Raw genomic sequence first — 12983 nt, 5'->3', positions numbered from 1 at the left:
TTTTAAAATAGGGTTTCTTCCACCACTAGCCAAGTGCCAACCCAGCCAACACAGGGATTTGGTTTTTGGTGCAGCTGCTGCACCTGCCAGGGGACTCAATGCAGTGACTTAGTTCACCTATAAGAGAGGTTAAGAAACAAGCCCAGCCTCTGCTCATGACCCAGCTCTCTGGGCACAGAATGGGTGACCAGTTAGGACAGAGCGATCTCAGGGGAGGAGGGGCTGAGAAAAAACGGTGTCCTCTATGACTGCGGGTCCCCAGAGAAGAGTGATGCCCTTTGACATTGTCTCCTGTACCAGATGGGAGCTTGGTGTTGGGCTCGGACAGTCCTTGGTCCCAGCCACATGCTATAGGGTCATATCACTGTGAACAATGACCTCCCTGAGCCTGACTTGTCCCATCTGGAAAATGAAACCAGTGATAACACACACTCACAGGCAACATCAAATGTGACTGTGTAACAAAAGTCTGAGCCCCTTAGAGCTTCACCAGACACCAATTTCTTCCCTTCACACCCAGCTTCCCTTCACCTCCTACAAAACTTGAGAGGTACTGACTTGCTGTAGATTTATTTTGACTCTGCAAAGAGAAAAACTCTTTTCTGATGTGGATGATTAACTCAGGTGTACCCGGATTACTGTGGATTTTGCTTTTTCGTAGAAGCAATACTTGTTCACAAGGAGCAGTCCATGGTAGTGGGAACTATGCCGGGATTCATATCTCTACAAGGAAATCCCACTCCTGGAACAAATCACTCGCCTACTCTGAGCCCATTCTCTCCTCTTATGAATAGGGGACTATTCATACCCTCCAGTTGCTGCTATTATAAAAATAGCCACAGTTTAAATTCCTATAATAGGCCAGGTACTGAACTTCTTTCTTCATCCTTATGTATATTATTTACACTCTCATCAGCCCTGCAGGTTCTTAGTTTTATGCTTTTGTTTGTTTGTTTTGTTTTTCTTCTGGAACCAGGAATCGAACTCGCAACCTTGCGCTTGCCAGGCAGGCGCTTTGCTGCTGAGCTAAATCCCCAGGCCCAGGTTCTTAGTTTTGAGGTGTACCTGAAGTACGTGAAGTGCCCAAGTCTTCCCTGAACAGCTTAATGAATTGTAGATACGTGCTGTATCTCCTCATGGGACTCTAACCTTGTAGACTGATTTGGGACTTTGTACAGATGGACTCACACAATATGTGTTCTCTTAGCTGATTTCTTTCACTGAACTTTGTTTTCGTAATTCATCCCTGTTGTTGCACATCAGTCATTTGTCCATTTATGGGACTGTGTAGTATTCCTTTGGATGACTGTGACACAGTACAGCCATATGTAATTATCACTTTTCCCTTCCTCTACTTCTTCCCCTCCCTCACCCCTCCTCCTCTTCTTCTTCTTCTTTTCCTCCTCCTCTTCCTTCTCCTCCTTCTTCATCATCATCCTATTTTGAAAATGAAGAAACTGGGTTCTAAACTGCCTACTTTGGGGCTGGGGATTTAGCTCAGCAGTGCAGCACCTGCCTGGCAAGCACAAGGTCGTGAGTTCAATTCCCGGTATCGGGAAAAAAATAAATAAATAAATAAATAAACTGCCTGCTAAGTCTGTAGTGTAAGAGCACACAGAACGGCCTTGAGACCAAGCAGGGCCTTGAACCCAGACCTCTCTGACTCCTAAGCAGTTGTCTACCCTGGAGTTGTAGAGGCAGAAGAAACGAGTTAGCCCTAAGTGGTCGTGGGCTCCTGTTCCTTGAAGTACAGGACAGGGAGTCAGGACAGCCAGCTCCAGGTGGGGAGAAAACTGTCATGGCTTTAGCCATTGCCAATATTTATTTTTGTCATACCCCAAGCCAGGCACAGTCGTCACTCTCAGCCCTGTACCTTGAGACTAGGGTTTTGCCAACATTTCGAAACAACTGCAAATAACCCAAATGAGGAGGTGGCATCCTGGTCCACTGGCCAACAGTGACTCTTACGGGCCACCCCTGCCTTGGCTCCTATACAGACTGGGTTCCCACAGCAGTAACTCAAAGGTAACGTTTGGGACTTCTCCAAAGAACACTGAAGGTCTTCAGGCCAGGTTTCTCTGTAACCCAAGCTTTATCCAAGAGGTGGGACTCGGGTGCTGACCTGAGCTCAAGGGAAGGGTGTGCCCTGCTGCCCAGCTCTCTGCATCCCAGGGATCGGCCACGTGCAAGGCGGCAAAGGGAACCCCCCACCCCCTCACCCCTTGAACTCAGGTAGCATTCCAGGTAGGCCAGCCAGACATGATTCAATGGTTGGCTACGTGCAGGGGTGGGAGACCCTGGGGGGAGAAGGGCAAGGGGCCAACTCCCCAAGACGCCCCAGGCACCCTTTGCTCTGTTGATCATTAACAGAAACCACCCCCAGCAGGCAGAGAAGGGGAAAGTCCAAGAGGATGGCCTGCCCCTCCTCCCAGGCCCCCTCCTCCAAACACGCCAATCCAGGGCCTCCTGGGCTATGAGCTCATGACACTGGGGGGAGGGGTGCATGCAGATATCATCCAACCTGACTGTTTGCCCACACTCCTGCAGAACTGCCACCAAAGGCCAAGGGAGAAGGGAACTAACCCTCGCAGTTACTGTGTGCCAGGGACTGTGCCCAGGGTCTTCCACGTGCCAGCCTATGACACTAGATAGCACAGGGGTGAAACAGCGACGATGGCGCCAGCCTACTTGTGCTCAAGTCCTGACACTTTTTCCCTGTGTGACAAGTTAGCGGGCTGTTCCCCCTGCCCCCAGATTCTCCACAGGTAGCATGGGCTTAGTGTGGAAGCTTCACCATGAGGTGGTCATGAGCTCTCAGAGGACTACAGGGCACAAAGAGCTGTCATTACTAATGGTGCGCTTGACCCTCTTGGTAACCCTTCAAGATGCAGCTGCTAGTTCCAAGCTTGGGCCATTTGAGAAGGCACGTGTGCCCTGGCCTTCGTCCTTGATGTCAGGGAGCCTTCGTTCTGCTACAATCCTCCCAAGGTTTTATGATCCAGCTGACCGCAAAACCTGTGTTAAGTCTGCCCCAGGTTCTCTGTTGGTCCTCAGAGGCTGTCCTTTCCTCCTGAGTGCCACTAAGGTACAGCAGACCCTCACCTTCCTCCTGACAATGAGGTGGCCAGGCCAGGAAAGGGAAGCAATCAACCAGTAGCTAAAATAGCTTCTTTCTTTTTCTTTCTTTCTTTTCTTTCTTTCTTTCTTTCTTTCTTTTCTTTCTTCCTTCCTTTCCTTCTTCCTTTCTTTCTTTTCTTTTTCTTTTCTTTCTTTCTTTCTTTCTTTCTTCCTTTCTTTTCTTTCTTTTTCTTTTCTTTCTTTCTTTCTTTCTTCTTTCTTTCTTTTTCTTTCTTTCTCTTTCTGTTTCTTCCTTTCTCTTGCTCTCTCTATTTTTTGTTTGTTTGTTTTTTGGCACCTGGAATCAAACTCAGGATTAGCTCATTTTTCTGAGCTGCTCCAAGAGAAGACACTCAGCCAAGCGCCAGTAACCATAGAGATCTGGCCTACCCAAGGAAGACCTTGCACAGGTCCCCAAACCAGAGACGCCCTGGGGTCCCAGCCAGGGGGTTGAGGAGGCCCTGTGCCTAGGAAATTGGCTGACAAAGCAGGACCTGGCCCTTCCTACCCTACTTCCCTCTATGGAGGCCTCGCCTTCAGCTCTTTCTGTGTGGTTACTATTCTGGTGGGCTGTGGAGGTGAAGGTCCCCTGCCAGCTCTGGGCCCATACCTCCCACAACTCCCTGCCAGCCTACAGCAGGGCTGCTGAGGCCCCTTCTTCTTCAATTATCCTAGAAAAATAATGGGCCCAAAAGGATTCCGCTATTTGCTTTCCTAAGTAACTTGTGTTATAAGATCAAGACCCTAGCCCTGTTTGGCCTAAATCTGAGCTTGTGTGTTTCCCACAACGACACATGTGGGATGAGTTTAAAGCCAAGGGACAGCTAGCTTCCCCAGCCGACAGGGAGCCTCCCCTTGCCTTTACAGCCAACCTTACCCTCCAGGCCTGGAGCCAATGCCTATCTTTGTTATCTAACTCCAGGGGGAAATTCAGGGCTGGCTGGAAGGTAGACCCTCTTGAACTCAATCATTGTCACAAGAGGGAGAAATAGATGTCCCACCGTATGTTCCCATATACCCCCAGGAATGAGCTTAAGGCTTTTAATCAGAAAGATAACATACCACTACCACTACCCGCCTAGGACAAGTGTACAGATAGACACTGCTTCCCCAAAGGCCTGCTTTACCCCTTCCTGTACCACCAGCCCCTGCCCTGGAACAGAAAAGAGACCCTTCCTACCTCACACCCCTGCCCCCTGTAGTACCTACTGGCCAGGGAGTCCGGCATGTAGATAGGACAGCCCTGAGCTGGCAGATATCTGCTAAAGAGCTGACTGCCTTTGTGAAAGGCCTGGTGGAATCCAGGTAGAAATTCAGCTTAACTCTCACCCCCCACCACCCCCAGCCCCAAGGAGCAACCTCATTTTAGAAAGATCCAACTCTTCTTACAGCTGAAACTCCACTTAGTGGTCAGGTGGCCCTAGCTGGGGTGCTCCTAACCAAGGGGACCCCAACAACCTACTTTGCACTGTCAGACGTTAACTAGGCCCAAGGTGGTGGGAACCATCAATGACTTGTGTTAGTGTTAATACCTATCTCTCGATGGCCCCCCGCAAAGTGAGTCAAAGCCAGGCTAGGACCCTGGTGAAATATGAGCCTAAGCATCCAGCAACAGAACTCACCCCAACCCAGGCCTGCAGGTGCGCCATGTCACATCCCTCCATCACTGGGCACCCCACACATCACCCAAAGGGATGAAGATACAGGCTAGAGGGGGAAGGACCCTAAACTCTGAGGCTACCTAGGTGGGCAAGGCCAGCCTTTGCTGTTCAGTGAAGTTTGCACACTGGACAGTCTTCTGTGAGGCCAGCAGGAAGGACAGGCTCTTTAGCACAAAACCTCACCCACCCTCAGTAAGCAGCCAGTTTCCAGCGAGGGAAGGGCGCTACACGTTTAGCTATGTGAGGAGACCAACCCGGCCTGTCCCACCAGTACAGGGCTTCCCCGGGGAAAATCTACAGGTAAGGTCAGTTCATGAACCAAATAAAACCAGAGCCACCATCAGTGTTTTTTGAAAAACGGGGTTTATTGATTTTTAAACTGCAAATAGTCGTTACAAAAAGTTTTTTTCTTTTAAATAAATTCACACAAAGAAAGAGAAATAGAAAGCGACGGTAGTGAACAGCAAGAGGAGTAATAATTACATTCATCTTAATGTGTCTGTGTGCCAGTTCTGTTTACACTAACATTGGAAAATTCCAAACCTGGAATCCAGAACCTCAAATCTGCGAGCGGAATGTCTTGAGATGAGCACGTGAAAGTCAAAGGGTTTCTCTCTCTCTCTTTTTTTTTTCCCTTTTAGAAACTATACATAAAAGTTGTCTTCCTTCTGTACTGTCACAGAACTTTTACATACATTCTCAGTCCTAGCTGTGAAAAGCCTAAAGAGAAAGAAACTCAATTTGCAGTCCAACACAAAGGGGGGATTTTCTAAAATAAATAATCCAACAGTTTTTTGCATTTTTTTAAATTAATTTTTCATTTTTTTAAAATAAAATAACCAAAAAAAGTGTAAAGTTACAAAAAATGTTGTTGAAGAATAATATATTAAAACTGTGGAAAAAAAAGGAAAAGACACGTCACAAAATTTTAAGATTAATATGAAGATCATAATTTAACATAAAAGAATATATTCTATGGATTTGTCATCCCGATAAATATGAACAAAATTAACAAAAAAAAGCATAGTTTGGCAATAAATACGTTTTGATAAGTTAAATAAGCTTTTTTATATTGATGTGCAGTGACAAGCAAAATTTTTGCTCTCCAATTTCTGAAAGTTATATGAAGTTTAAAACCCAGGGAAAAAAGCAAGGCGTGAGTGCTCTAAGGGTAGACCTACGGTATTCTAGAGCAAAACCATTAAAGCTACTTCTACAGGAAATCGTTTTACACAGATATTGTATGTGGAATGAATACCATTAACTGCTCACCCCTTAACATGTTTTTTTAGCTTTTCTCTCTTTTTTTTTGTTACTTTTTTTTAAAGATGTCACATATGAACTGGGGAACTTTAGCACCAAAATCAAGTCTCTTATAGTCCATCTAGCCTCCCCTTCCTCCCCACTTAAAAAAAAAAAAAAAGAAAAAGTTAAATCACAAAGTCCCACTTATGTCAAAATCTTCGTCCACTTTTCCAGCCTTCCTTCCTGCAGACCTACAAACCCAGGCAAGATTAGTCAACGGGGGTTCATGTTGGGAAGAAAAAGGTTTGAATGTCAAGACGGTTTTCCCCAAAAACCCAGCAACAACTCTCCCAAGAGGGGGGCACAACTCTCTACTGGGAAGAGAGGAAGAAGCGTGCAGGAGAAATAAGGGAAGGTGCAGTCATGTCGCCAGTGGAGGGAGCTGCTGCTTTTGGGTGTCCCCCCCACCAATGGGCAGAGGCCCCAGGAGGCCCATGGTTGCCCCCTGGTGCTGAAGAGGTAATGTAGTCACAGTGACAAAGTTAGATTACAAGGCACTAAGTTGCTTTTGTAAACTGTTACTGCTTTTTCTTTTGTGATTTGGCACTTAAGGCTTAAGCCAGAAAAAAGGCATCTACTGACAAATATGAGACTTGTCTGTTATGCGTGGTAAGTGGGCTATAAAGTCGAGGGAGGGCGTTTCAAGCCAGAAGAAGCTACTGACAGATTGACTTGTCCTTGTGTTGGGAGGGTGGGGGGAATTAGGGTGGGGATATTCCAAGGTTCTGGGGGGGAGGCCTTTTGAGCTTAACCTTGTTCATGTAGGGTCAAGGGAAACGGGGTGGGTAGGGAGGTGGGGGTGTTGGTGTGGGGGAGAGGGGTGAAGGGAGCAGGGGGTCCCTCCCTACCCTGGCTTAGTCATCTGAGATGGAGAGTCTGCTGAAAATGGGCAGGCGTCTTGAGTTGTCCAAGGTGGGGGAGTCTGAGCCACTGTGGCTGCTGCTGGAGCTGCTCAGGTAGCCCTCCTGGTCCGAGAGAGAATCCTGAGGGCTGGGGGGAGAGTCAAACATTTGAGGGGACTCGGACATGGGCCGGAAAAGGAAGGTGGTTGGGGAGCCACCCCCAGGCAGCCCCATACTAGGAGCAAAGAGGGTCGCCAGCTCCTGGCTGGAGAAGGCGAAGGGGTTATTGGTGCCATCGGGCAGGGTAGGTGAGCCCAGGAGGTCATCGGCGCTCAGGATGGGGGGTGGGGTGATGGACGTAGGGCTGTCCAGCAGCCCCGTGGCAGCGGCGGTGGCGGCGGCACTGGGAAACCCAGCAAAGCTAAAGCTATGCTGGAGGCGGGGACGGTCAGCGGAGAGGTCCCGGGCCCCGGCCAGGGCACGGCGCTCCTCGGCGTTGTGGATGAAGTGGCAGCGGGGCCCGTAGGGGCAAAAGCCGATGGTGTGGAAGGTGCGGCACAGCTCCGTCTTGTACTTGGGGTGGCGGGTCAGGCTGCGGAGCTCGTGGATGCCGTGTGCGAACTGGCACTTGTCCCCGTACTTACAGGCGCCGTTTTCCTCAAAGGGGCGGCACAGCTCCGTCTTGTAGCGGCTCGAGTTGACCTGGCCGCTCCCCGGCTGTTTCTGGGTGGGCAGCAGCCGCTCGCCCCCTTCGGAGAAGGAGCGGTCTCGGAAGCGGCTGTCCCGAGAGCTCAGAGCCGGGGCCGGCTCACCCTTGAGGCTGCTGAGGAGCTGGTTCTGGTGGAACTTGGAGCTGGGCAGGGTGACCGAGTGCCTACGAGGGAAGCCCCCTCCGGCAGGGGTACCCACGGCCTTCCTGTCCAGCAGGCAGCCCCCCGTATTGGGAGTACTGTAATTGAGCATCTTGTTACCCTGGAGGGAAGAGAGGAGAGAGCAAGGTTACTGACAGGTGACGCCCACCAGGCCGGGGAAGGGTGCCCAGGAAGGACAGTCCCCAGCCAACTGCCCCACCTCTACTGCAGAGCCCCTTCCCCTGCCTCTCCCACACACACCAGCCACCTGGGTTTATCTTGGCCCCATTCATAAGAAACCGCAAAATCCCAGCCAGGGTAACAAATTACACATTCCTCCTGCTCTGTGCTGACCCCTGAAGTGCGCCTTCATAGCCTCTCTCTCTCCCCAAAGCTACAATTTTTTAAAATGTACACAATATAACTTCTTTACCTCCCACATAAATTCAACTCAGAACAGCTCACACATGGCAGACTTCTCTAGATTTTTCTTCTCCTAGCAAAAATGGGTAAAGCCCAGAGAGAAGGCAAAGCGTTGGCTCAGTTGGTAGCCCCCTCCCCCACAACTTGGCCCAAGACTAACTTCCTCCCTCAGAAGTGTTCCCTTCCTTGCAACAGGTTTTCAGGCTGCCTGTGTTTTTTCTTGGTGGTGGTGGTGGGGGGATCTGGTCTGGAGCCTGGGAGACTGGGTTGTGATCCCTAAAAACACTCTGAGCTCTATGCTCTTGCAAGGGGTGCCCCGGGCAGCCTCTCTCGTTCCCCACCCCCTTCACTGGGAAAATGCTTTTGGACTCGTCTCCTGGCTGCAAGTGAGACTTGGATAAGAGCTCCAGTGTTTAATCTTGAACGCAAAGCTGCAGATGGGAAGGAGAGGGAAGCACCAATCCCACCACACACACACACACACACACACACACACACAGAGCAGTCAACAGCAGAATGGGGGGGTGCAGATTCGTCACAGGCAGGGTTCTGTTCCAAAGGGATCCCAGTCACCTGCCCAAATTGTACCTAAGATTTGGAAAGGGCGCGAGTAAGGCCCCTGGGAGTTGGCTCTTGGCCCAACCAAGTGGGTGTCATTGTGCAAATTCTAAAGTTGGCCCCTTAGGATCAGCAGCAGGAGATCGGGAATCTGTAACCACAACCACAACCACCCCACCGAGCGGATTACAGGAACCCAGTGGAGAGCCGGTTCTCAAAAATGAGGTTCATTTTAAAAAGTCCTGCGGGGGAGGGAGGGGAGGGAGAGAAATAGATCAAAGAGCGGGAGAGCGGGCAAGAGAAGCAAGGCTGGCCCGGGAGCTGTGCCGCAGCACGGCCGAGCGGAGCTCAGGAAGGCGCGAGGGAGGGAAGGAGGCCGAGAACTGCAATTTTTTGATGTTGCTCTTCAGCTCCTCCGCGTCTCTGCACCCCAACCCTGCAGCCCTGGGGCCTTGGCAAGCTGTGCCGACAGGGGCAGCTAGCTGGGGAAAGACAGCAACATGACCCGACGTGTTTAAGAGAAGGCTAAACACTTCAGCAATTAAAAGTAGCCTAGCAGCTTCGCCCTTTCAAACTGGGGGGAGAGGACTGGGAAAGCATTTAACAACATCCATAGGCTTTTGTTATGTATACTTCAAACGCACTCCTAGACCACTCCGGGTTTAAAAAGTTTTATTCAACACCGGCTGGCAAGCTATCCGGCTTCGGGAGGCCTCCATGAAATCCTTATAGGCGGGGATTCTTAAGTTCAAACAACATTTTGTCCCCCGACCCCCAAACGAGGTGCCACCGCGCCCCCCAACACAGGTAAGCTGGTCAGCCCACTTCCACCCAAGTTCGCGGCGCGGCGGGCTACAGCGGAGGAAGCCCGCAGAGACGCGGCGGTCACCAGGCGCACTGCAAACTCGCTCTGCGACATCTTTTTCAATCACAACCCTCGACCTTTTTCTTCCTCGCAAATCCCTGGCTCCCCAAAAGCACAGGGGAAAATCTGCCAGCACGACATGGTCCCTCGAGACTCCCGCCGAACCCCAAGCCCACAGGCCAGTAATGGTGCTGGGCAGACTCGAACCCAGGCGCACACACCCAGGGCGCACACGGAAGAGCAGAGCAGCGAGGCCCGGCGCAAACAGCGTATAAAGGACGAAAAAGTCGCCCCAAACTTACCCCACACTCCTGACCCAGTCCACCAGGTAGCCCCGCCTGGCAGACCTCGTCCCCCAAAACTCTGCTCCCCAGATTCACATGTAAACCCGCCAGAAACTGTTGAGAAACTCCAAGGGCGTGGAGGACAGGGCCAAATTCCTTCAAACTGCGTGGAAAATGCGGGAGAAAAGCACCATCTCCCTCCACTCTCCTCTCATCCTCTGCTTCCCAAGACCCAAACTTTCGGGTAGTTTTTTTGTTGCTGTTGTTTCGCTTTTTTTAAGGAAAAGGAGAGGAGTTTTTAAAAAGCAAACGCTCCGCCCCACTTTACCTTGCATAAAACTTCGCTCAAGTCGAAGATGGTGGCAGACACGAGGGTGGTGGTCATCGTGGGCGCTCGCGCGGGGCAGGGGCGAGGATGCGGTGCGTCGCGAAGGTCCCGGTGCGGGGAAGGCGCAGCCTCCGGCTCTCCGGTCTGGAGTCCCACACGCCTGCTCCTCACGCCCCTCTCCTTTCTGACTCTCCCGGGCTGCGGCGCGCAAAGCCCAATTTATAGTTTCAGATTTTTTTTTCTGGTGGGCTGGAGAAAGGAGGAGCTTTAAACTTTATTTAAATAAGGAACCGGAGAAAAAAAGTTGATTGACACTGAGGTTGAATCAGCCATGCGGTCAAAGGGGGGGGGGAGGAAAGAAACTTTCAAAAGGAAGAGGGGGGAGGGGAGACGAGGAAAGAAGGCGGAAAAAAAAAAAAAAAAAACCACTCCGGGCCGCGCGCAACTTTTTTTTTTCTTAAAGAGGAAAAGTTTCGAGTCCCCCGCGCTGCGGGCGCCCCTCCCCGAGCCGCGCGGCGCAGAGGGGGAGGGGCCCCCTTTGTCAGCCTCGCCGCGCGGCCCAGTGACATCACTCATTCCACCCCCTCCGGGGTGCTTGTTGTTGTGTTGTTGTTTTTTTGTCGGGCAGGAAGGCGGGCTCGACTTTCTCTTTTTGCAAGCAGGAGCTGGAGCCTGTCCTGTTGTGCCCGGGCTGCGGTTTCCATCTTGTGCCGCTCTCCCTTGAAACTTTTCCAAGTCCCCGCACAATTCACCTTTCCCTGACTTCTCGGTCCACGCCCGGCTCCCCTCTGCAAACCCGGCCGGGCCAGGAGCGCCCCAAACGTTCAAGTCTAGAGTTTTATGTTTTCTTTCAGCCGGCCGAGGGAAGGGGAGGGAAGAGAGAAACTTTTTTTACACCCCGCAGGACCTGGCCTGGCTGGGGCGGGCGCAGCGCGACTGAGCGCAGCACGCGTGTACACTCGCGCTTGCCCGCCCGCGATCTAGGGCTGCGTTAAGGGAAAAAAAAGCTAAGACCCCGGCCCGGGACTAGGCGCGGGGCTTCTTTGACGCACCCAATCTTTATAAACTTTTTATTACAGAAAACCCTGAATCTTTCATAGAAGTCCCTTCCTCTGCCCCGCAAGGGCAAGAAACCACGCCCCTGAGCAACGATCCACTTTCCACGCGCGCTTTGAATTCTGCGCAGCCCCCCACCCCACGCACGCGCACACACAGACGCGAGAGCCGCGGACAAAAGTTCGGTGAGAACGCAGGTAAATAAGTGGGGGAGGCGACACTTTTAACTTATTGTTGCTGGTCGCTCGCCCCCGCGAGAACGGAACGTCTGGTTTGTCGCTGTGCCCTGTTTTGGGGCGGGACCCCATGGTGGCATAGGGTCCCCAAAACTGAGGGGCCCCGCGGTGAATGACGAGTCCCTCAAAGACGATCAAATCCGGGCGTATTTCCTGTTAGGTTGGGCTCCCCCCTCCCCATCCGCCCAAAGTTGCGAACGCGTCCCCGGGCCGCTCCCCGCGCCTCGGCCCGCCGGGGCGCTGCGGTGTAGACGCGGGCGGAAGTCGCGGGCCGGGCTCGCGCGCTGCTTCCCAGCACTCCAGACCGCCGGGTGTTATGAAACCGGAGTGCCGAGCGCTGGGAGCGAGTTCCATTGCGATGTAATTAGGTCACCCCATTATGAGCACGTTTCTTTGGAAAGGACGAGGCAGGCGGAGCGGAGAGCTCAAGTCGCACCCCCCCACACACACACACCACTTTTTACTACATTTCTTATTTATTCGTCAACCTCCGGGCAAACCCAGAAAAACCTCCCAAATCACAACTGTTTAAGGAACCAGTTGCCTTTTTTTTTTTAACTTGGCGAAACACACTTTTCTGTAGCCACGAACCTACGTGATCTCCCCCAGCGGGGTTTGCTTTTATTTGTCTCCTCTAACGCATTGATCGCCCCCATTTTAACCCGCCGCTGCCTCCAGCCGCCTGTTGCTTCTTCCCACCCCCTGCTCCCATTTTACATCTTTTCTTGAAATCTGGCAAGCGCCAGAAAGGGAAATAACTTCCATCCACTTCAATTTAGATTATTCAAGACTATAGGTTGCTTTCTTAAAGCGATGTTTGCTCGTTTTCCCCCCAGCTTCAAGAAGTGGGTGTTGGGCGGGGGGCTTCGTGCAGTTTCTTGGCGATGAGGTAATGAGTTCCAGATTTCAGGACAGAGTAAGGTGCGCGTTAAAACCACAAGGTCAGTCTGAGCTCCGATGTGAAGCTATTTCGGTCTCCCCCTCCCCCCCAGCCCCTAAGAAGGGCTGGCTGGTCTTTAACTCGAGGGCTCGCCGAGCTCAGTGGGGGGGACCAGGATGGGGACCCCAGCCGGTCCCCAGGGGCCACCGGCTGTCCTCGCGGGCCGGGAGCACCATCCCGGGCGTCGGCGCCCCAGGCTGGCTAAAAAGTGGTTTTTCCAGAAAGAAAGGCGATTCCTCGAATTTCCTCCTCCAGTCCAACTCCCGCGCCCCGCTTCCCCCGCTCCCCAGGCCCCGGCCGCCTCCCTCCAAGTTGTTTACCAACCCAAGTTGGTCGCCCCGCCGACCGCCCGGGTTAGTTCCAGCTCCCCGAGCCTGGCTCTATAATTAAACCCTTTTTTTTTAATTGTCGGGTTGAGACGTCATTTCAGGGACTTTCCGAGGGTGAGGGAGCCGAGGGGAGGGTGCGCGCGCCCTTAACCCTTCGCGCGCCCGGCGTCACGCGGCGCGGGCCGGGC

The 12983-nt window shown here is 52.1% G+C and overlaps 1 protein-coding gene across 1 annotated transcript; it reads right to left on the bottom strand.

The window, feature by feature from the left end:
- Positions 1-5188: 5188 nt before the first annotated feature.
- Zfp36l1 (ZFP36 ring finger protein-like 1) lies at positions 5189-10439 on the bottom strand. Its single transcript, XM_005399050.2, has 2 exons — positions 10235-10439; positions 5189-7897 (listed from the first exon to the last, which is right to left on the bottom strand). Exons 1-2 carry the CDS (start codon positions 10289-10291, stop codon positions 6938-6940), a joined length of 1017 nt encoding a protein of 338 aa, XP_005399107.1. The 5' UTR covers positions 10292-10439; the 3' UTR covers positions 5189-6937.
- Positions 10440-12983: the final 2544 nt, after the last annotated feature.

This window comes from Chinchilla lanigera, unplaced genomic scaffold (genome assembly GCF_000276665.1).
Source record: "Chinchilla lanigera isolate Chin_1 unplaced genomic scaffold, ChiLan1.0 scaffold00065, whole genome shotgun sequence".
NCBI classification, from domain to species: Eukaryota; Metazoa; Chordata; class Mammalia; order Rodentia; family Chinchillidae; genus Chinchilla; species Chinchilla lanigera.
This window is presented reverse-complemented; position numbering and strand designations above follow the sequence as displayed.